Source organism: Aspergillus karnatakaensis (assembly GCF_047715665.1).
Source record: "Aspergillus karnatakaensis strain CBS 102800 unplaced genomic scaffold BJY04scaffold_25, whole genome shotgun sequence".
NCBI classification, from domain to species: Eukaryota; Fungi; Ascomycota; class Eurotiomycetes; order Eurotiales; family Aspergillaceae; genus Aspergillus; species Aspergillus karnatakaensis.
The window spans coordinates 254,511-275,395 of record NW_027395737.1 but is presented as its reverse complement, the minus strand read 5'-3'; the positions used below and the strand labels follow the sequence as shown (position 1 = coordinate 275,395).

Genomic DNA, 20,885 nt, shown 5'->3' with positions numbered 1-20,885 from the left:
ACCAACGTGGTTCGCACACATTTGCTGAGCTCGGCAGCTTTCACTCGGGAGCTTTTGATCTGGCCTGGAGTATTACTATATAAGTCGATCTCGTTTCTGTCGTGCAGACAGCTGCTTCAGAGCAATTGCATTCCGGTCACCCGCCATGGACCCCACCAAACCTACCAGTACCCCCTCACTCGAGGACGCAAAATACATCGAGTTTCCTGTCCTTGCAGACGATGCAAAGCATGCAGATGGGACCCCTGTGCTGAATCGGCATTCTACACATATTACTCGCGGCCATGATTTTCCCGGTGCGAAGGTTTGTGGACCTCATTCCTCGCACTAAACTACATTAGCTAACGCGCGCGAATCTTCTAGGCAATGCTGTATGCTGCCGGCATTCCGGACAAGGAAGCCATGGCAAAGAGCCCGCATGTTGGGATTGCATCGGTCTGGTGGGAGGGAAACCCGTGTAACATGCACCTTATGGACCTCGCTACAACAGCAAAGAAAGCCGTGTCGGATCGGGGGATGATTGGGTGGCAGTACAACACTATTGGTGTCTCGGATGCTATTTCCATGGGCAGCGAGGGTATGTGGCAGCCACAATGGCTCCATGGGTAGCACATTCTAATTACTCTAGGCATGCGGTTCTCCCTTCAGTCTCGTGAGATTATCGCCGACAGTGTCGAGACCGTTACCTGCGCCCAGTACCACGACGCATGTATTGCCATCCCCGGTTGTGACAAAAATATGCCCGGCGTGGTCATGGGTATGGCCCGACACAACCGTCCGTCTCTTATGATCTACGGTGGAACAATCCAAAAGGGTTATTCTGAAACGCTCCGAAAGCATGTCAGCGTTTCGACGTGCTTCGAAGCTGCAGGTGCCTACGCATATGATACACTCCGGCAACCCGAGGATGGAGGTGATACAAGCAAGACAAAAGATGAGATCATGGATGATCTTGAACGACATGCTTGTCCCAGCGCCGGTGCTTGCGGAGGCATGTTCACTGCAAACACAATGGCTACCGCAATTGAATCCATGGGCCTTTCTCTGCCCGGATCATCTTCAACACCCGCTTCATCACCGTCCAAGATGCGAGAGTGTGTCAAGGCAGCTGAAGCTATTAAGACCTGCCTAGAGAAGAACATCCGCCCTCGTGATTTACTTACTAAGAAGTCCTTCGAGAACGCCCTGGTCATAACAATGGCACTTGGCGGAAGCACCAACGGCGTCCTCCACTTCCTCGCCATGGCCCGCACCGCAGGAGTCAATCTCACTCTCGAGGACATCCAGCGAGTCAGCAACAAAATTCCCTTCATCGCCGACCTCTCACCTAGCGGGAAGTATTATATGGCTGATCTCTACGAAATCGGCGGGATTCCATCCGTCCAGAAACTTCTCATCGCTGCCGGCCTCCTTGATGGTGATATCCCCACCATCACCGGCAAGACTTTAGCAGAGAACGTCGCCTCCTACCCTTCCCTCCCCGACGACCAAGTCATCATCCGCCCACTAGACAACCCCATCAAATCAACCGGCCACATCCAGATCCTGAAAGGGAACCTCGCTCCTGGCGGCGCGGTCGCGAAAATTACCGGCAAAGAAGGCACAAAGTTTACCGGCCGCGCACGCGTCTTCAACAAAGAACACGAGCTGAACGACGCCCTAACGCAAGGCAAGATCCCACGCGGGGAAAACCTTGTCCTAATCGTGCGGTACGAAGGACCAAAGGGCGGGCCCGGAATGCCCGAGCAACTTAAAGCCAGTGCTGCGCTCATGGGTGCGAAGCTCACAAATATTGCACTTATCACCGACGGGCGATACTCCGGTGCGAGTCACGGTTTTATTGTCGGCCACATTGTGCCTGAGGCGGCGGTGGGAGGACCAATTGCGGTTGTGCAGGACGGGGATCTAGTTACGATTAATGCCGAGAGGAATGAGCTTAGTATGGATGTTACGGATGAGGAGATCCAGCGGAGGTTGAAGGAATGGAAGCCGCCGACGCCGACTGTGACGAGGGGTGTATTGGCGAAGTATGCAAGGCTAGTGGGGGATGCGTCCAATGGGGCTATGACGGATCTCTTCTGATACAGCGAATTTACCAGCCAATATCAAAAGCACATCATCACTCCCGAAGTTTTGGGTTCGGGGAAGACCATATGTGACTTATGAATTACAGTATGATGGATCAAAGACGTAAAGAAGAGGGGCGCTTGTCTCAGCCCTCTCGATCAAAAATCCATAGGACGCTAAGTTGTCCACTCGTTCCTCTCAAGCCCACTTCCTAACTCAAGCGAGGCAATAGTGCGGGTTAATAGGACAAATTGAGGTAGTGATCGCCCTCGGTTTACCCAACTCTGGTATAGATGCTTCGGATTCAGCTCCCCACTTGTACACAGATCGATGAACAGCGGGTCCTTCAGCATTCAGCTACGCCATGGCCTGAAGAGCTGCATTCATGACGTGGATGGAGGGGTAGTAGTGTCCTTAGTATCCTGAAGCTGCTGCAGAGGTTGAGGGGCGAGTGCGAGAGCGAGAGCGAGAACTGTGAGTAGGAGTGGGGTATAAAACGCCCGTCAACGACCGCGTGTTTGAAGTTGGAGAAGAGGTCCGCTACAGCATCCAGTTCTCTTCCCTCTCACTCTCCCACCCTCAATCAACTAAGATTCCATCTACCTTCAAAATGTCTGGTGACGGCATCCCCTTCGACAAATCTCGCTACGGCTACCTTACCGACCTCGCAGCCAACCTCCCTGAGGACCCAGCCCTTGCCCAGGCCTTCATCACAGCCAAGGACAATCTCGCCAGGTACCTCGACGCCTTCCAAGACACCGACAAAGAAGCCCGCGAATACTACAACAGCGACGAGGATAGTGGTCAAACATTCTTCGCCTGGGCGCAACACAATGTACGTTTCCTTTGCTTTTCTCTTTGAACGACTGCTGAGCTCAACTACCTTCCCCAACCCAAAAAAAAAAAAAACTAAAGCTAACCTCGGGCCTTACTACAGGCTCCCAACTGGTACTCCGGCCTTGATTCTCTCCAGGCAGGCGTGGCCGAAATCCAGCAAGTAGGGAACAGGGCCTACCCGAACCAATACGAGCAGCATGTGTCCGAGGCTAGAAATAAGCTACGGATGGATGCATACCAGGCTGGTCTTTTCACCCCTGGGAGCGACGCGGAGCGGTATTATATATTGTAATTGGTTTCTAGATTGAGATCCTATGGACTCAGGCTGGTCTGTTGCGGAGTACGATCTGAGATGAAATATGAAATACATATATATACAATATACGTTCTGGCTTCTTATGTATTTCTTAGATGATCTTCTTCTTTCGAGATACCACCCGCACCAAACATCTATACAGCTTTAAAAGCTAGTAGAATACCTAAAATCAACATCTTCGCGATCCTTCGAACCCTCCAACGCATTCGCGTACGTCTCGCCCCTCGCATCCATACGACGCATCTTCTCGTTTTGTCGCTTTCAACGCCACCTCAACAGAAAGATGACGACTACAAAAAGACTGCAGTACCCAATATGTGATAAGAAGACGATAGAATACCAGGTTCGTCCAGGGAGACGAAGACTTGGGGGCCTTGATTCCATCCTCAATTAGGGCCATGGAATGGGCCACCTGCAGGGTTACACATAAGCGGACATTTCGACTGCAGCAGCTGGAGCTGGCTGCTGGCGAGATTAAGTTGCATGCAACTCCTAGTAGGGTCTGTGGTGGTTGAAGCTGATGGGTAGGCCGAGCTAAAGATAATATAGATCCCGTCCGATCCGATCCGATCCATAGATGACCCAAGGTCAACTCGACAAACCTTGGAAGCGATATGATTGGCGCCAGCATGCGCGACCGCCGCTTCCGTATAGTTTTACCCCGGGCAAGAATGCCATTCCGGAGATGCTAGAGATCGCGGACTTTTGTGGACTTGTTTCTGGGGCGTCGAGTGTTAGAATACAATCTAAGCTCACCATTCTCGTGCTCTGACACCGCTGCAAGAACCTTCTGGTCGTCGGGACATTACTTGATGTCCGAGGAGTCGTGACCTGAAGTTTCGGTGGCGTGATTAATGTTACTGTTTCCCCTGTTATCTATAGCTAGGGAGTGTGCGCGGTGTGGTAGGTTTCATACTCTCATATTCATGTTATATACTAAGGATATCTATGACGCCCAGCGCCCAATTAATAGGATGCCATCAAGCCTAGTGTCAATTTTATGAAAGCGCTTCCAAGCTTGCCAGGTTTAGGTTCATTAGAAGGGTGGGAGCAGACAAGGCAAGCACCCGACATGCTTTGGGGAACTGCCTTCGTGATCGGATGCGCAGGATTGTCTTATCGCAAGTGTAGCTGGACACCACATCAGATATAGGCAGCAACATAAGCAATCCATGGCATTGTCCCTAACAATAGTGATGCTTGTTTCAAAGCAATATCAACCAGAGAAGCATCCATGTTATAAGGAGACGGAATAAGTGGCCTGCGGTAGAAGTCAAAGGTTGCGCTGCGGCACAACGAGCCACTGGGTGGCGCGGAAGTCAAGAGCTCTTCCTCGTTGCCGTAACATCCATATTATACCCACTCCTCGAATCATACGGAAAGGGACTCGTATAGTTATAAGTCGGCGTCGTTCCCTTGTAGGTGTCCTTGACCTTGTGCAAAATTCCATGTCCCGCAGAGCAAGATTCATCCGTGGCTGGGTTCGGCCACTCGGGTAAAAACTCCGAGTAATGGCCATTGGAAAGAGGGCCAGGATAGGTCTGGTTGAGTCTCAGGTTCGTTGTATCAACGTCATAGTTGATATACCCAGTTTTGTCGGCGACGAGTTCAAGCAGATTCGCTCCACAGTCCCAGCGGCCTAGCGATGGGAGGCCCCAGTTTGCGGATGTGCTAGCGATGACAGAGTAGTGGGTGTAGAATGTGTTGTCTTCGGTGCCACGGAGATGGTCTGGGACGGCACCGCCGAGAAGGATGCTAAAGATTCGGTTTGTTTTCTGGTATGTTTTGTCTTCGTCAAAGGTGATTAGGATAAGGGTGTCCTTCATGAAGTACTCATTCTGGAGTAAGGAAGTGATCCAGCCGCGAAGCCATTTTGCGGCAAAGGTAATGTCGGTGTCATGTGCGTTGTTGGTCATGTTTGGCGTGAAAAAGGCCCATTGCGGGAGCTTCTCATTAGCTAGATCGGCATCGAAATTGGTGAAGTTCTTGATCAGGCGGGTGCGCATGGTGTTTTCGGTGATCGAGTCGTAGAGGATGAGGGGGTTATGCTTTCGGACGTAGTCATTGGCCCAGGTTTCTTGATTTGAGTAGTTCTGCCCTTGGAAGCCGGGGTATGGCATGTGTTCTTGGTACTCGCCCCATGAAATGTACTTTTTATCCAGGAGATCAACAATAGTCGAGACATTGGATGGAACTCGCACGAAGTCATCATGGTCCATGCCAAATGTGTCTCCTCCTGCGGCAGCGCAGTAATTGGGCTGAGAAGGGTGGGTGAGCGCATAGAAGTTTGTTCTGCGAAAGTCAGAGGTTATCATATTGTGATTGTAGATAGGGCATACAAGGCGATCCCCTGTGTGGCTAACCACTGTAGATTTTCGTCCGCAGCGGCATCCTCATAGTCCTGTTCAAGCGTTTAGCACTATTTCTTGTGAATGGGTATACAACACAGCCAGTACATACAATATTCTCAAACCAGACTTGAAATATACGGTTGAAGGCAAGACCCTCGACATGTGAGACCGGAGAATAAGGCTCGTTCGGATCAGCTATCTCCCCCAGAGGAGACTGGGTTTCAGGCCGAGCGAAGACGGCAGCAATGGAACCAAATAGCGTCGCAAGGTAAGACTTCATATTGAACAGCTCGCAGAGAATCTAAAGAAGCTCGACCGCAGACCTTTTAGGTGTGAAATGGACAGTCTCTTTAAAGATATTTGTTTAAGAGGGCGACAGCAAGGGGGCGAGTCAGAGGACCCTCAGTAAGAATAGAGTAACACCAGTCAACAAGGGGCTCAGCAGGCCGCGTCCCTTGTCTAGAATCTAGATAGATAGGTAGATAGGTAAAGATATCGAAGTATGGAGGGGTAGAGGATCAGCTCCAGCCTGAAGATGACCAAGTTTTGGAGGAACTTGGGGGCCACAGTGAGCACCTTGAACGCTGGTCAAGCACTCCAATCCACCGATCGCCGCACGTGCTCTACATGCTTCTACCTCGAGACCTTGCCTGGTGGAAGGATGTCTCGTGATGTCTGCAGCTTCAGTGCTCTGGCTGCCCTCAAGCTGGAGCATTATTTCGCCCTCCGATCTCTCGAGGCCCACGCTCGCCGTCACTTACTGTGCCATCCTGGATCCACTCATTGATAGCACACCCTGACCGTCACGTGCCAAACGTCACGTGACTGTGTTCGATGAGCCTCGGTTGTTTGCGGACCGATCTGGGGAACCGACCCATCACGGAGCTGATACCGATAGCCTCCTCACCTTGACTTCGCGTCGTGAAGCTTGCTGACCTTCAATTCCATGACACGATGCTAGTACCATGAGCTCGACAAACTTTGCTGCTGCTCAGCAGCGCGTCCTCGAGCGTCGACGACAACGTGAAGCCGATGCCCGGAGCCGGCTCGCGGCACAACAGAACCCCGTGCTCGATCATCCGGCCTTGAAACGACTCCCATATCCTCTAAATACAATACCACACTCCGGCTTCTCATTATGGAATGCCATACGAGGGCGTGAGGGGATGCGACCGGCCTTTCGTGTCGGTCAGGTTGACGCGGAGCTGCTGGATGAGGAGTTACTCGGCCTGCTGAAGGGGCAGGTCGGGGACGCGCTGAAATACTTCGGGGTATACTCTCTCTCAAATACACCTCTTACCGTAAATTGGCGCATCGAACAACTAACACTACAACAGGCACACCTCCGCGAAGACTGGTCCCACGAAATCCAACTCCTCCTCCGCACAATCCTCTTCAAACTCTCCATTTGGGACCACGACGCCTCCTACGGTGCCGCCCTTCAAAGTCTCAAATACGTCGACAGCCGCAGCAAAGGCCCCGTCCACTCCACCCCCACCAAAACCCAAAAAACCCTCTACGGCCTCCTCACCGTCGGCGGCCGCTACGCCTGGGATAAATGGGAATCCTGGCTAATCGCCCAAGAAGGCGGGTACGAAGAACCCTCACAAGAAGTCCGCTCGCTATCCCGCCTCACAAATCTCTTCTCAACAACCCACTCCATCGCCGCCTTTATCTCCTTTCTCGTCTTCCTTGTGAACGGCCGCTATCGCACCCTCGTCGACCGCCTCCTCCGCATGCGCCTCACGCCGCCCTCCGCACAAGCCAGCCGCGAAGTTTCCTTCGAATACCTCAACCGCCAACTCGTCTGGCACGCCTTTACCGAGTTCCTCCTCTTCCTACTTCCCCTCGTCGGCATCAGCCGCTGGCGCCGCTGGGTCTCGCGCGCCTGGCGCAAAACCATGTCTGCGATCCGCTCCTCCACTGACGCCACATCACCAACCCTTGAGGACAAACAAGGCGAACTCTCCTTCCTCCCCGAACGCACCTGCGCGATCTGCTACAAGTCCACAAACGACTCCGCAGCACCAGACGCCGAACTGCTCGCCTCATCCGCGGGGATCATCGGCTCCGCGCAAACGGATATCACGAATCCGTATGAAACGGTACCCTGCGGTTGCGTTTATTGCTTCGTGTGCATTGTGCAAAAACTCGAGGCCGAGGAGGGCGAAGGGTGGGTTTGTTTGCGGTGTGGGGAGGTCGTGAAAAAGTGTAAGCCGTGGAATGGGGATGTGCTTGAGGAAGTGGAGAGGCGGTCGTCTGCGAGTGGGGGGAAGAATGTAGGGTTTGCGATTGAGCATGATGAGAAAGATGGTTATGGATATGGACATGAGGATAAGGACGAGCATGAGCATGAGCATGAGAATGATACCCATGGTGTTAGCGAGGACTCGGGATTTGGGTCGGGGGATGGATTCGGGCATGAGGAGTCCGCTTTAGGGGGTGAGAGCTATATAGTATAATTTGTAGTCCTGAGTAGCTACATCCATACACTTGTTCTTTTGGAGCGTGTTCGGTCTCGAAGCTATACCTGCATGCAGTCTTCTCCTATACTCTCTCCTTAGAAAAAAACTTCCTAACAGTTTATCTACAAAAGTCTTTTTATACAGTCAAGAAACCAGCACTCTTAGATGTTCAACCCCAATTGGCACTAATCCATTAAAACACCACCCAGTCTATCTAAAAGCGTTAGACCCGAAATCCACACCATAACCCTAAGTTAATGTACAGTCTATACGTGATCATGACTCATGATTATAAATATGAAAAATGAAACAGGAAGGTATGCAAATCCTAGCCCCAACACCAAACCGAAACCCATAGAGCAGACACAAGACCGAATGAGAAGAACCACGAAAGAAACCGAAACCGAAAGCAGATAGTAATCGAGAAAGACTAGAGAGTAGGCGCCCTCTTCAACCCAACGCAATATCGCACAAACAATGTATCAATGAAATGCCCATGGCGAATACCAGGCGGACGACGTTTCTCAAACTCGTCGATGGCTTCTTGAACGCCGAAGCCGCATCGCTCGATGAGGTAGCTGACGATCAGGAAGCCGGTTCTGTTGAAGCCGTAGTGGCAGTGGACACCGACGACGGGTCTCTTGCCCTTGGGATTGCCGGACTTTTCCATTTTCTCGATGATTTCCCTTTGTAGGCGATCCACTAGCGCGATAAAATCCCGAACCTCGTCCGGCGTGGGAGGGATTTTGGAGACAGTTGGATACTTCTGGTAGTGGATGCCACCCGCTTCCAGTGAGTCGGGGTTGTAAACGGGGCTTTCGTGGCTGATATCGACCACTGTGTAAATCTCGTCACGATGCGCTTTTGAGAAGAGGACAGGGTTGTGCTCTTCATCGACTTCTCGCAGCATCTTCAGAGCCACAAATGTATCCGCAATGCGCTCAGAGACCGGTGGGACCTTCTTCCACTTCACTAGGTTCTTAACATCCCACTTGCCAGAAGTATTCAAATATTGAAGTTGCCATCCCAGGTTCAGTCGGTGGTCAGCATACTGGGCCACAAAGTCTTGGATAATGCCGGCAAGAGTACGGTATGTCCCTCGATCATAGAGGAGCGCATGAGATGCCGGTGTCGGAAGGATAACAGTCTTCACGGATCGCTTGATTTTTGCTGTTCCGTTCGGTCCACTCGCAATATTCTTCTCCTCCTGTTGCGATTCGATGCCAAACTTCTCCTCGTTTGCGAGTAAGTCGGCAGACTCGGAAGTCTGCTGCTGGGGATCGGACGCGTCGGGAATAGCGCTGCCACTTTTTTCATATCCGGTACTTGAGCTAGAGTCACCAAAGAACTTGAGTATCTTTTGTAGCTCGATCGGTCTGGTAACTGTATCCGATTCACCCCCAACCAATAGGACAGGGGCGCGCACGCCTGCCCAAACCTCTTCGCCAGGAAGACCACCGACAGGTTTGCCCCCGACATATGAAGGCAAAGTTCCCGAAGCCATACGCCTCCAGACTGGGGTCTTGCTCTGTTTGTTGTAACGAACTTGAAGAGTTCGAGTGTCTGTGTCAGCATCGGCGCCAACGAGCCTAGTCACGCTGTTGCTGTGCAGGCCGCCACGCCTATCCCATTTCCTCCAAAGATCAAATAATGGTCCTGGAATGTGGAGTAGGCGACGGTATGAGGAAACCTCTTTGGGAGATGGAGGCGACGCACGGGGGCAGACAGCAACCAGACCAAGGATGTGGTCGTTCAGGGCCACTTTGAGAGGCGACGTTGACGAGGTCAACAATGCCGAAAGAGAGCAGCCTAAGCTGTGAGCAATCAATACCACTCCCTGGCCGGCTTCTTTGTTACGGTGCTGGTCAATGGCCGTGGCGAGCAGCTCTGCTAGGGCCTCAACGGTATATGCATCCCACGATGTCGGTGCAAAGGATGACAACCCACAGCCTGGCAGATCAATGCCGAAACAAGGGCCAACATTTGTCAGACTTGTGAGGAGGTGGTTGAACTGGGCTAATGACCCGCCTAAACCGTGTACAAAGACTAGCAGAGGGATCGGTGATGGCTCGGTAGGAAACTTGTCCATTTGTGGATGCGGGCGGTAAAATGTCCGGATTGATGGATATTCGGCGATGGAAGTCGAGTAGGATAGATATGTGGAATGTTTCTTCAAAAGACCTGGGTCTGTGTCGACCGCTAAAACAGGATTAGAATATCATCAAGCATGGCCTGTCCAGAGCTGCTTACCATCCTGTCCGTCATGTTGTTGCGGCGACTTCTCGTTAGCGTTAGGAGACTCGCTAGGATGATGCCATGACCCTGAGCTCTCATAACCATCTTCATCGGAAGAAGTCACCGTTCCAGCAGAGCTTTTGCGCATATCTCTGCGCAACGAGCGACGAGTGCGCCTCTTGTTGGCAGTCGACGAAGGCCGTCGTACGAGCGACGATAGTAACCCGCAGACCACCATGGCGACAAAACAGCCGATCAAAAAGGCAACCTCGCGCTGCGTCACTCGCGGGTCTGGGTCAAGGGCATGAAAAGGAAAAGTCGACGCGACGAAGGGAACAACCTCCGAAAGCGCAGAGGAGATATGATGGCGAAGTAGTCGAATAGCGTTGATACGAAGGATTCCTAAACGGGGGATAGGTGGTAGAGGGAGGAGACTAGCGTCGGGGGAGCTCATCTTGACACTCACTCCGGCCCCGACGTTTATATAAAGTTGGCAGTCTAGCCTAAGAGGCAAAAGCAAGCAATTCCCCACTGCGAAAGGGGCCAGGTCATGGAAGTTGCAACAAAACAGGGATGGCGAGGATCCTTTCTGGAATGCGAATCGAAAGCTCCACGAGACGAAACGGCGACAGCTCTATGGAGGAAATGGCGACGGATGGATGAATAGTGAGGCAACAGGCGGGTCGTCCAAGACAAATGAGACGCTAGGGAGGGTGATAGATCCCAGTTCCAGCGTCTCCGTACTTTTAATAGTCCGCGGGCCAATGGCTGTCAATTATGCAACACGTTGACCGTCCGGCTGGATCTACGCGATGCGGAGAGATCCTTGTTTCGGTCCACCGTTCAAACAAGAGCCAAGCAGTTGGGAAAGTATCGTCGACGGAGTCTCGCTGCCGGAGGCGTTCCTAGTGGCGGACCTGAATCAATAAGAATATACGAAGCTGTCGGATGTGCTGCAATTGAGTTAGCGACTCTGCAGACAAGCCTAGAGGTCCATGCGACACAAGTACGTACTCGTAAGTATGGAAAAAGGAACGTGAGTGCTCCGGTACTTTGTTGGTGAGAGCTAACGAGTGACTGGTCGGCTGCGGACAAAGAAGCCGTGGGTGTAACGGTCGGCTGACAGGAATTGGGCGTTCGATTGCCAGAAATCGAGGCTTTAGGAGACTCGTCGAAAGCCTGTCACAGCCGGGGAAGCAACAGCGTGGTGGAATGCGACTGCCATCGGAAAGACCAAAGAGCAGTAGATAAAAAGTCACACCAGTCATCGCCAGATGCTGCGTCCCGTGGCCGATGACTCAGCGTATTGCTCTTACGCCCGCTGGTGCTGTTGCCTTCCCACGGCTCCTTTTTTTGCAATGATCGACTGACTTTTAGGTAAAACAATCCTCGCCTCATGGTCAAACAACCCCAGCAGAGCTTTCTGAGCAAACTGTGCAATTCTGCCCCTTTTTTGAGATGAGCCGACCCTTCCTCAGAGTCAACAAAACAGCCCCAATACACCGAGCGGTAACACCGAGCGGTATCACCTACGTCATTATTGTCGATCAATTGCCAAGTTGGGTCTAACTTGACAGTCCCGGCAGTCTGGGTGAGGATGCAAGTAGTTATTCATTGTTTAGTAGATATCTCTCTCAAGAGCTCATCTTGATCAAAATCGTCTTTGTCTCCAAGAAGCTGTCGAGACTGTGCATGAACCCTTCACGACCAATCCCACTCATCTTGTAGCCCCCAAAAGGCATGTCCTTGGCGGTACTAGGGCTGGTGCAGTTGACACCAACAGTGCCCGCCTCCAATAGCTTCGAGGTGCGCACAGCACGATCCAGATCCTTCGTGAAGACTGAGGCATACAATCCCAATTCGCTCGCGTTAGCTTTCTCAATGGCTTCCTCCTCCCTCTTAAACGTGTTGATCACCACAACTGGCCCAAAGACTTCTTCTTTAACAAGCCTTGAATCTTCTGGGACATCCTGGAAGACGGTCGGCTTGATAAAGTACCCATCATCACCATCACCTCCCATGCTGAGCTTACCATCTTTCTCTCCAATAGCAAGATAAGACTTGACGCGCTCGTACTGCATCCCATCAACCTGCGGTCCGTGCGAAGTACCCGGTTCCAATGGATTGCCCAGAGTAGCAGCGCCGTACTTGTCTTTGAAAAGAGCCAGAAATTTCTCCGCGACAGTCTCCTGAACGTAGATCCGGGAGTTCGCCATGCACGTCTGCCCGCTGTGGAAACCAATGCTGAACTGTGTCTGTTGCGCGGCACTTTCAGATCGGCGTCGTCAAAGATGAGAGCAGGAGATTTGCCGCCGAGCTCCATGTGCACGACTTTCATGTTGGATGCTGCAGCCGCGGTCTGAATCTTTTGGCCTGTGAAGGATGACCCAGTGAAGCTGAGACAGCGAACGTCCATGTGAGAAGCTAGCGCGCTTCCAGTGGGTGTGCCGAAACCGGACACGACGTTGATCACGCCTGGTGGGAAGCCGGCTTTCGCAATCAATTTTGCGGCAAGAGCAGACTTTGCCATATTAGCGATGGGACTTGGATCATGGAGGGCTCAACTCACTGTCAAAGGTGCCTTCTCGCTGCTCTTGAGGACAACCTGTGTTTCCAGCCGCCAACGCCGGGGCAGCCTTGAAGGCGAAGAATGCCATCGGCACGTTCCACGGAATGATGCAAGCGACCACCCCGTACGGCTGCTTAACAGTCATGTTGAAATGTCCTGGGGTATTCAAACTCGAAGTTCCCTGAACAGTCCAACCCGCCTCGGCAAAGTAGGAGAAAGACTCCGCTGCTGCGTTACCGTCGATGTACCGTGATACAGGCTTTCCTGTGGATAGGGACTCCAATCTGGCAAATTCGGGAATTGCTTTACGAATCAGAGCAGCTAGTCTGTGAAGATAAGCGCCCCTGTCGGCTGGAGAGAGGTCTCTCCAGGCTGGAAAGGCTGCTTTGGCCGCAGCTACGGCCTTGTTCACATCTTCCTCAGTGGCTTGGGAGACTGTTATGGCCATTGTCTAGCATAGATTACCAAGTGAGAACATTGGTTCTGTCTTACCTTGTGCGACAGGTTCTCTCGTGAATGGATTGATCGAGTCGAAAGTCTTTCCATCAGACGAAGGTTGAAACTATACAGATTATAAGATATCGGAATTTCGTCTCCTGAACTATGACAGACATACCTCACCATTGATAAAAAGACGTGTCTCGATAGGCTCCGGCGAGCCAGTGGTGTTTTGGGAGTCGCTCTGAGCCATTTTGTAGAATGAAGTTCAGCCTGATGCCTGGTCTCGACAAGTGGAAAAGGGCAATAGGGGCATCAAGTGTTCAAATGGGTAACATCAACTTATATTATTGCAGCATTTTCTTATCGCCCGTAAACTCCGCTCCGATATTTCTCAGAGTCATTAATATATTGATAACCCACGCGGTCCAGGGCCCACTGTGATGTTTAGTTCAGGACAGCGTCTGCGGCGGGGGCAATTCCGGTGTCCGACGTCCGCTCGTTGACGGGAGATGGTGTGGTTGAAACCTGCCGAATCTACAGAGTACGGAGTATATCCTACCATAGTGTAACTTGTAAGTCGTGGTTCCACAAATGATAAACAGGCTCGCATTTGGACATACTACTAAGAGTCATACTATTCGACTTTGAGAAATGACTTAACGAGTAACAGACGCCGTTGTCGAAGCCTTGTCAAGTTGTCACTTTTATGAGGCTTCAAGTTCGATAAGATGAGGCGTAAAAAGCATTCCAACTTCCAAGGATGTTTCACATGGTGACATTGGCACACACTAAACAAGCATGACGGGTCCACACGGGAGAAGCATGTTATTGCTCCTGGCTCCATCTGGCACCCACGTCCCCATTGGCATCAATGAAGCTCACCAAGCCCTAACCAGCTCCCTCAAACAGGCTTAGCGTCAAGGGTCAAGACCTAGGGCTGCTCGGAAGCGGCACAACATAAGTCCGTTAGCAGCGGCAGAGGTGGGGAGTAGGAGAAAGAGAGCTACAATAGCAGAAGCCCGCCAAAAACATATTCAACCCTCATCAACCCACCAGAACCTTCTTAGATCTTGTTTTCGCACTTCTATGGCTCACATAGCTGCGTGAGCCTCGTGATCGATCAAACAGAGCTCTTGTCTTTACCTGGAAACTGGTTTTCAGCTGTTGTTGACCCTCCGCAGTTCTTGTTGATCCTCGGGCTCTCGAGTATGGCCCAGGTCATTGAGTTGGCAGGGGAGTCCAATCCCTTAACGCCACAAAACGTCCTGAACTCCTTGATCCAGGCTGCTAGTTCCACGCAACAACAGGTTCAGACCGGTACCAAACAGCTCCAACACTGGGAGAAGCAGGAGAAGTACTATACTTTTCTCCAGGTAAGTGCTTGGTGCCCTTACTTTCTTTTCACTTGAGCTGGAATACTAACTCTTGCAGGATGTGTTTATAGATCAGTCCATTCCCTTCGAAGCTCGATACCTCGCTGTTATACAGATCAAGAATGGTATCGACAAATATTGGCGGAAGACGGCACCAAAGTACGCTCAAATTCATAGAGTTGGGCGGTCAGGATAACTGGCTGACTGGAACAGTGCTATCAAGAAGGAAGAAAAGGATCATATCAAAGTCAGGGCCCTGCAGGCTGGAGTTGTCGAACCGGCTCCTCTTCTCGCCCTTCATAATGCCTTGGCTATCGCCAAGATAATGCGCTTCGAGTACCCTCAAGATTGGTATGCCGGAGAGTCCTTCTTGTTTAGCCACAATGAAGCTTACAAGTTATTCTAGGTCTGACGGAATGTCCTCGGTCATCACCCTCCTCCGTTCATCTACTCAGCCCGGTGCAAATCCTCTGCAGTTACCGCGCACGCTTATCATCCTTCTACAAATCATAAAAGAACTTTCGACGGCACGGTTATCGAGGACGCGTCAGAGCCTCCAGTCAATGGTTCCGGAGATACTTCATGTTCTTGGAGGGATATACGTGGGGAAAGTGAATACATGGACCGCCGCGCTAGAGCAAGGCAACTTGGGTGTTGCAGGACTCTTGGAAACAATGGAGCAAAGCCTCGTTGCGCTGAAAGTCATCAGGCGTCTTGTTGTCTCTGGGTTCGAGCATCCCAACCGGGATAAAGATGCTTCGGAGTTCTGGGTTTTGACACACTCGCAGTTTAGCAGACTGTTTACCCTTATTACCGGGTCCGTGACGCTACCAGAGGAGGCCCAAAAGCTGGTCGAGAAACACCTATTGCAGTTGTCGAAGCTCCACGTCGAGATGGCCAAGACACATGCTGCCTCCTTTGCCTTACTTCCGAACAGTATACCGCTTGTTCAATCATACTGGACGCTAGTCGTCAAGCTGGGGGAGAACTATAGCCAGCTCGGCTCGGATGGCGAGTCGGAAGGTAAGACATTCATGGAAAAAGCTGGTCTGAGGGCTCTCCTTCTGCTCCGAGCTTGCTCGAAAATGGCGTTTTATCCGGCGCAAACATTCAAGTACCAGACCGCACAAGACAAAGAAGAGAAGAAGCAGGCCGTTGAACTCATCAAGGCACAGCTATTTACACATGACTTCGTAGTCCATGTCATGGAACTTCTTGTTACTCAGTTCTTCCGTTTCAGACAGAGCGACTTCCAAGAATGGGAGGAAGACCCAGAAGAATGGGAGAGGAAAGAAGAGGATATTGCAGAAGCGTGGGAGTTCTCCATTCGCTCGTGTTCGGAGAAGCTGTTCCTTGACCTAGTTATTCATTTCAAGGACTTATTGGTTCCCCGATTGTTGACCGTCTTTCAATCATTTGCCAGTAAGTATTTTTGCAGGAGATGCTAGGTCCGTTACTAATCGCTTACCTTGTGCAGCCCCCGAAAACCGCGATATCTTACTGAAAGACTCGATATATTCGGCCATTGGCTTGGCGGCCGCGTGCTTGGAAAAGCAACTCGATTTCGACAACTTTCTCCAGACTACTCTTGTTCCTGAGGTCCAAATCCAAGAACCAGGATATAATGTCCTCAGGAGACGGATTGCCATTCTGCTTGGCCAATGGGTGCCGGTCAAGTCAAGCGAGCTGAACAGAGACTCCATCTACCAAATCTTCCAACATCTACTCAATAAGCAAGATCCGACAAACGACCTAGTGGTCCGAATCACTGCGGGTAGACAATTCAAGCAGGTACTTGACTGTTTCGAGTTCTCGCCGGAAGGCTTCAAGCCTTACGCGCCATCTGTCTTTGACAACCTGATGGCTTTAGTACAGGAGGTAGAGCTATCCGAAACGAAGATGGGCCTCCTGAATACCGTTCGGATGGCGGTTACAAGAATGGAAGATAACGTCAGTACCGTCTTCATGGATTTAGTTCGTACTTTGCTAATTCTGCGCAGATTGCCCCATATTCGGATCAAATTCTGGCGTTGTTGCCGCCATTATGGGAAAGCTCCGGCGAGGAACACTTGTTGAAACAAGCTATTCTTACCCTGCTTTCGTCGTTGATATACTCGCTCAAGCAAGAATCAACAAGATATCACCCGCTCATCCTGCCTCTAATTCAAAACTCCATAACCCCCGGCTCGGTATGTTCTTCCTGACCTGGCATTGGGCGACCATTAACTAGCAATTAGGACACCATTGTCTATCTTCTTGAGGAAGCTCTGGAGCTGTGGGCGGCAATTCTCGTGCAGACACCATCACCCGCTTCTCCCGAAGTCCTCTCTCTTATACCCGCCTTATTCCCCATTTTCGAATCCGCGGTCGACGGCGTCAGCCTTGCTTTGCAGATTGCAGAATCCTACATCCTCCTAGCTCCTCAAGAAATCCTCGGCGACCCCATTCGCCTTCCCCTCTTCGTCTCTTTCGAGGTGCTCCTCCAATCAACCTCGCAGCAGCGCGGAGGGTACGTTCCCCGCCTCGTCGAAATGGTCATACGCTGCGCCAACTCCGTCGACTCCGGCAGCGAAAACACCTACAGCGTCATCATCCGCTCGCTCCTCGACAGCTCCCTCCTCTCCTCCCTCCTCGAGGGCCTCCACTCCGCCTACGAAGCCAGCCAAACCACCGGCCCAAAACGTAAAACAACACACGTCCACGCCGGCGTCGAAACAAGCTATTTCTCCGTCCTCGCCCGTCTCGCCCTCGCCCACCCCACGCTCTTCGTCAACGGCCTAACAGCCGCCTACACCTCCCCAAACTCCACAAACCCCCAGGAAGAAATCCTCATCTGGCTCCTAACAGAATGGTTCTCCCACTACGACAGCATCGGCACCGCAACCCAGAAGAAACTCCACGCGCTAGCCCTCACCCAACTCCTCACCCTCAATGGCCCCAACACCCAACCCCCGCCTTACATCCTCTCCCACCTCCAATCCTACCTCACCGTGTGGACAGACATAATCACCGAGCTCGCCGAAGGCACAACAGAGGGAGATCCCTCAGACCCCAGAGGCGGCGATTACCTGATTTTCTGGAATAATGCGGGGACGGGGACATTCGATGAGACGGAGCCGCCGGAGAGTGCCCGGCAGCGGGCGTGGGAGAGCTCAGATGTTGTGCACAGTACTAATATCCGGGACTTTGTGCGCGAGCGGTTGCATTCGTTGATTGTGGGATGTGGCGGGGAGCAGAGGTTCCAAGAGGATTGGTTGATAAATGTGGATAGAGAGGTTGTTGCGGGGTTTGCGGCGCTGAGGTTGCTTTGACTCGCTGGAGGTGTTTTCTAGTATAGATGAAGATGTGGGGGGGATGGCTGCATTGGTTGGAGAGGTACCATCTAGCCGTTGGTACCGGTATGCATTATTTGGATCGTGTTAGTCTTTCCGCATAGCTTAAATACCCCTATAGATGAAACGGTGCGTATGATGAATACTTGATTGCATTCGCAGATGACGCAAGAGCCGATTAGATGAGTAAATTTGGATTGTTTATCAATAACGACAAGAGAAGCAGTTGTAGCAGCAATGTAATATAACGCCTATTCGCCAGATGCCTATCCGATTACGCGTTTCCGCATTGATTGGGGAATTCACGGTCTGTCAAGGGCTGGGGGAAGACACCATTCACGAGCAGATCCTCCATATCCCATCCGGGAGCTCCCTCGGTCTTCCATGTCCAGAATACCCAGCCGCTGCCCATCTCGTAGGAATCCAACTGGGCTTCGATGAAGCGACGGGTATTCACAAGCTCTTCGGGAGTCAGCTCACTCACGCTGCCTTCACTTTTGCTTGTGCAATCACCGACTGCCGCGCCTGCAGCTAGGCTTCCCTCATAGCGTATGCCAACTCCCCTGCCGTTCAGATACCGCGTGCAGTCAGTAAACGCACCGGTCCATTCGCCTACGATGACTGGTTTGTCCACAGTGCTGAGATGCTGGACACCAAACTGGCAAGCGGCACCGATGTGCTGCTTGATGCTCCACGCGTTCTGTCCACCTTCAAAGACTTGGTAGTGATGGGTGTCCATGACAACGTCTTCACCAGTCATGAAGCCATTCCAACTTTCTGTTGGCACAAAACCGTCACTCATAATCAAGGCTGCATCAGGGCTAGCCGCTCGCACTCTCGCTAGCGTGTTGTAATAGTAGTCTTTGAGCTGTTCCTGGTTAACTCCACCGGGAATTGAGGGCTCGTTAAGGGCCTCAATAGCAGTCACAACGTCATCGTCTGCAAGATAACGCTCCGCCAGGATGTTGAACGCGTAAAGGGTCTGTTCGACAGTGTTTCCTTGCTGCCACTGGACCGGTCCTCGGCGCCCACTGTTGTCGAATCCGTTCTGCGAACCGGGAGCTGCTCGAGTGTTAGCTGAGTCGGCAGGCTAATTCTTATTCAAACTTACCACCATGCAAATCAACAATGACTTTGAGATTATGGGCTCTCGCCCACTCAATAGCCCTGTCAAGGTACTCTAATTGACCGTCGACGTAAGGTTCGCCATCAAGAGGTGCAGCCGCCCAATAACCGACAGGGATCCTGACATGGTTCAGGCCTGCTTGGGCAATGCGAGAGAAGTCGTCCTCCGTAATGAAATTCGCCCAGTGTTCCAAAAGCCGAGCTTCGGCTTCGTCCCTGCCCAAGATCTGTGTCAAGGTATACTCGTCCACAGCTCCCTCACCAGCTTCATCGAAAATGGATGGCGTAATCCAGGGCTCGAGAACAAGCCAGCCACCAAGGTTGACTCCGCGGATTAGGCCGGTATCGCCGGGTGCACGAGACTGTAGATGGCTGATAAAGGTTAGTAAAATGTCTCAAACATGCTAGTGGAACTCACTCTCGTGCAGCTGCGGTACTAATTGTTGAGAATGACAGGGCAAGAATAGCAGCCTTCGAGAACAGGGAGAACATTCTGAACAATGCAAGGAGAATAGTGAGAGGAGGTTGGGAATCGGTGAATGCGGGTCGAATGACAACGGGAACTGCCGGGCTTATATGAACAATGGACAAGAGCTATGTAGTATGGCTGCAAGCAAATGATGAGCATAGAATACCTGATGCTGTTTTCAGGAAGCCAAAGTTGTGTTGAAGGGAAGGTTTAGCGGCCGCTTTGAGGTTTGCCGGAAGCATACGCCGGAAACAGCGAAAAGCAATGGGAAGGTGCCCCCCCAACTTACTTTAAAACTCATCGCCACTGCTCTTCTCCTCTATCCTAGAGCATCCCCGCACAGTGCGTGCTGACCCTAGTACCCATGGCACACACCCTTGCCCTTGTCATTGTGATTGGATTGTCACAATGAAAGAACACCATACAAACTTGGCTCGATCTTCCCCGGATGCGGGGGAGGTCAAGTCAAGTCAGAGTCAGAATGAGAGAGGAATGTGGTCGATGCACGAATCCGGTTGTGGCCACACGTGACGACCATTCAACACCAACTTTCATCCGACGACGAGCTTCCACCAGCTAGATACGAATGCGAGCCGCTCCCCTGCACGATGGTACCCTGGTGCCGCTCCAGTAATAAGCAGCCTTGACCTAGACCGAGGCTATTCGCTCTGAACGCTCTAGCCCAAGAACCGTTCTTAGACGAACCACCAGGGTGCTTGACAGCGGCGCACGTATGACACGTTTTGAGCGGGCCCTCAAGATCCGATGCACGCGAGAAGTTAGAACTAACAATGTACTTCCCGGATGGAGCCTTCATTGTTAGCGGTGGTCAGTGCCGTCAATACCTGGACCCATTCGGCAAGCTCCGACTAATCCAAAGCAGATCATCTTTACTTCAACTACCCTCATGGTGTTTCAATAGAGATACAAGTGGATATGAGAATGCCGCTGTTGGCTGACCACCAAGAGGCACCACTGTTGCCCCAAGGTCATTATCACTCCAACAAGGTCATTCTAGATGCCTCAAGGATATCCTCTTAGGGCAGGAGTCGACCGCATACTTCCAAGGGAGCCGAAGACTTGCCGAGACCGAGTGGATACCCTTAGGCCGTTGGTGGAGCGATCACCGACGGTCACTTCGGAGCATACCGAGTCAACCGAGGGACGCAGCACTGGCAGTTAGCTGGAGAAAACAACCAGCATCCTTTGATTGACCAAATCTCAATATGGCACTGCATGGTGGGCGATATCCCGTGAAGAAGACACACATCTAGAAGGACCTCTGCCTGAGTTGCTCCTTCCTTC

General features: G+C 51.8%; 8 protein-coding genes across 8 annotated transcripts; 4 read left to right on the top strand and 4 right to left on the bottom strand.

Moving 5' to 3' along the window:
* The first annotated feature begins 2 nt into the window (after window positions 1-2).
* ilv3B (putative mitochondrial dihydroxy acid dehydratase) lies at window positions 3-2,468 on the top strand. Its single transcript, XM_073711377.1, has 3 exons — window positions 3-304; window positions 364-577; window positions 629-2,468. The coding sequence occupies exons 1-3, from the start codon at window positions 146-148 to the stop codon at window positions 2,080-2,082; spliced, it is 1,827 nt and encodes a 608-aa protein (XP_073571089.1). The 5' UTR covers window positions 3-145; the 3' UTR covers window positions 2,083-2,468.
* On the top strand, window positions 2,458-3,297 carry BJY04DRAFT_189493 (uncharacterized protein). Its single transcript, XM_073711376.1, has 2 exons — window positions 2,458-2,902; window positions 3,005-3,297. Exons 1-2 carry the CDS (start codon window positions 2,678-2,680, stop codon window positions 3,194-3,196), a joined length of 417 nt encoding a protein of 138 aa, XP_073571088.1. The 5' UTR covers window positions 2,458-2,677; the 3' UTR covers window positions 3,197-3,297.
* A 1,084-nt stretch (window positions 3,298-4,381) lies between these two features.
* BJY04DRAFT_227922 (acid phosphatase PHOa) lies at window positions 4,382-6,322 on the bottom strand. The gene is made up of 3 exons (XM_073718730.1): window positions 5,681-6,322; window positions 5,560-5,621; window positions 4,382-5,512 (listed from the first exon to the last, which is right to left on the bottom strand). Exons 1-3 carry the CDS (start codon window positions 5,849-5,851, stop codon window positions 4,540-4,542), a joined length of 1,206 nt encoding a protein of 401 aa, XP_073571087.1. The 5' UTR covers window positions 5,852-6,322; the 3' UTR covers window positions 4,382-4,539.
* A 129-nt stretch (window positions 6,323-6,451) lies between these two features.
* BJY04DRAFT_62674 (pex2/pex10/pex12 family protein) lies at window positions 6,452-8,105 on the top strand. The gene is made up of 2 exons (XM_073720759.1): window positions 6,452-6,842; window positions 6,909-8,105. The coding sequence occupies exons 1-2, from the start codon at window positions 6,537-6,539 to the stop codon at window positions 8,031-8,033; spliced, it is 1,431 nt and encodes a 476-aa protein (XP_073571086.1). The 5' UTR covers window positions 6,452-6,536; the 3' UTR covers window positions 8,034-8,105.
* An 86-nt stretch (window positions 8,106-8,191) lies between these two features.
* On the bottom strand, window positions 8,192-10,959 carry BJY04DRAFT_62646 (RNA 5'-triphosphatase domain-containing protein). Its single transcript, XM_073720758.1, has 2 exons — window positions 10,287-10,959; window positions 8,192-10,235 (listed from the first exon to the last, which is right to left on the bottom strand). Exons 1-2 carry the CDS (start codon window positions 10,723-10,725, stop codon window positions 8,467-8,469), a joined length of 2,208 nt encoding a protein of 735 aa, XP_073571085.1. The 5' UTR covers window positions 10,726-10,959; the 3' UTR covers window positions 8,192-8,466.
* Window positions 10,960-11,905: 946 nt separating this feature from the next.
* Window positions 11,906-13,531, bottom strand: BJY04DRAFT_218449 (Aldehyde/histidinol dehydrogenase; the record flags this gene model as incomplete). Its single annotated transcript, XM_073716311.1, has 5 exons — window positions 11,906-12,493; window positions 12,541-12,761; window positions 12,841-13,275; window positions 13,333-13,402; window positions 13,457-13,531. The coding sequence occupies 5 exons, from the start codon at window positions 13,529-13,531 to the stop codon at window positions 11,906-11,908; spliced, it is 1,389 nt and encodes a 462-aa protein (XP_073571084.1).
* Window positions 13,532-14,307: 776 nt separating this feature from the next.
* Window positions 14,308-18,001, top strand: BJY04DRAFT_62634 (putative importin 11). Its single transcript, XM_073720757.1, has 7 exons — window positions 14,308-14,654; window positions 14,713-14,813; window positions 14,868-15,005; window positions 15,061-16,076; window positions 16,132-16,604; window positions 16,655-16,843; window positions 16,892-18,001. Exons 1-7 carry the CDS (start codon window positions 14,490-14,492, stop codon window positions 17,963-17,965), a joined length of 3,156 nt encoding a protein of 1,051 aa, XP_073571083.1. The 5' UTR covers window positions 14,308-14,489; the 3' UTR covers window positions 17,966-18,001.
* Window positions 18,002-18,260: 259 nt separating this feature from the next.
* Window positions 18,261-19,603, bottom strand: exg1 (glucan 1,3-beta-glucosidase; the record flags this gene model as incomplete). Its single annotated transcript, XM_073713882.1, has 3 exons — window positions 18,261-19,048; window positions 19,098-19,483; window positions 19,530-19,603. 3 exons carry the CDS (start codon window positions 19,601-19,603, stop codon window positions 18,261-18,263), a joined length of 1,248 nt encoding a protein of 415 aa, XP_073571082.1.
* Window positions 19,604-20,885: the final 1,282 nt, after the last annotated feature.

What these genes read in the sequence shown, in the direction of transcription:
- ilv3B (XM_073711377.1), top strand. Translation starts at nt 146, where the DNA reads ATGGACCCCACCAAACCTACCAGTACCCCCTCACTCGAGGACGCAAAA. An exon ending in ATGATTTTCCCGGTGCGAAG is followed by an intron (nt 305 to 363) that starts GTTTGTGGACCT and finishes CGAATCTTCTAG; the next exon opens with GCAATGCTGTATGCTGCCGG. An exon ending in TATTTCCATGGGCAGCGAGG is followed by an intron (nt 578 to 628) that starts GTATGTGGCAGC and finishes TAATTACTCTAG; the next exon opens with GCATGCGGTTCTCCCTTCAG.
- BJY04DRAFT_189493 (XM_073711376.1), top strand. Translation starts at nt 2,678, where the DNA reads ATGTCTGGTGACGGCATCCCCTTCGACAAATCTCGCTACGGCTACCTT. An exon ending in TCGCCTGGGCGCAACACAAT is followed by an intron (nt 2,903 to 3,004) that starts GTACGTTTCCTT and finishes GCCTTACTACAG; the next exon opens with GCTCCCAACTGGTACTCCGG.
- BJY04DRAFT_227922 (XM_073718730.1), bottom strand. Translation starts at nt 5,851, where the DNA reads ATGAAGTCTTACCTTGCGACGCTATTTGGTTCCATTGCTGCCGTCTTC. An exon ending in AAGTCTGGTTTGAGAATATT is followed by an intron (nt 5,622 to 5,680) that starts GTATGTACTGGC and finishes ACGCTTGAACAG; the next exon opens with GACTATGAGGATGCCGCTGC. An exon ending in GCCACACAGGGGATCGCCTT is followed by an intron (nt 5,513 to 5,559) that starts GTATGCCCTATC and finishes TGACTTTCGCAG; the next exon opens with AACAAACTTCTATGCGCTCA.
- BJY04DRAFT_62674 (XM_073720759.1), top strand. Translation starts at nt 6,537, where the DNA reads ATGAGCTCGACAAACTTTGCTGCTGCTCAGCAGCGCGTCCTCGAGCGT. An exon ending in ACGCGCTGAAATACTTCGGG is followed by an intron (nt 6,843 to 6,908) that starts GTATACTCTCTC and finishes ACACTACAACAG; the next exon opens with GCACACCTCCGCGAAGACTG.
- BJY04DRAFT_62646 (XM_073720758.1), bottom strand. Translation starts at nt 10,725, where the DNA reads ATGAGCTCCCCCGACGCTAGTCTCCTCCCTCTACCACCTATCCCCCGT. An exon ending in ACAACATGACGGACAGGATG is followed by an intron (nt 10,236 to 10,286) that starts GTAAGCAGCTCT and finishes ATCCTGTTTTAG; the next exon opens with CGGTCGACACAGACCCAGGT.
- BJY04DRAFT_62634 (XM_073720757.1), top strand. Translation starts at nt 14,490, where the DNA reads ATGGCCCAGGTCATTGAGTTGGCAGGGGAGTCCAATCCCTTAACGCCA. An exon ending in TTACAAGAATGGAAGATAAC is followed by an intron (nt 16,605 to 16,654) that starts GTCAGTACCGTC and finishes AATTCTGCGCAG; the next exon opens with ATTGCCCCATATTCGGATCA. An exon ending in ACTCCATAACCCCCGGCTCG is followed by an intron (nt 16,844 to 16,891) that starts GTATGTTCTTCC and finishes ACTAGCAATTAG; the next exon opens with GACACCATTGTCTATCTTCT.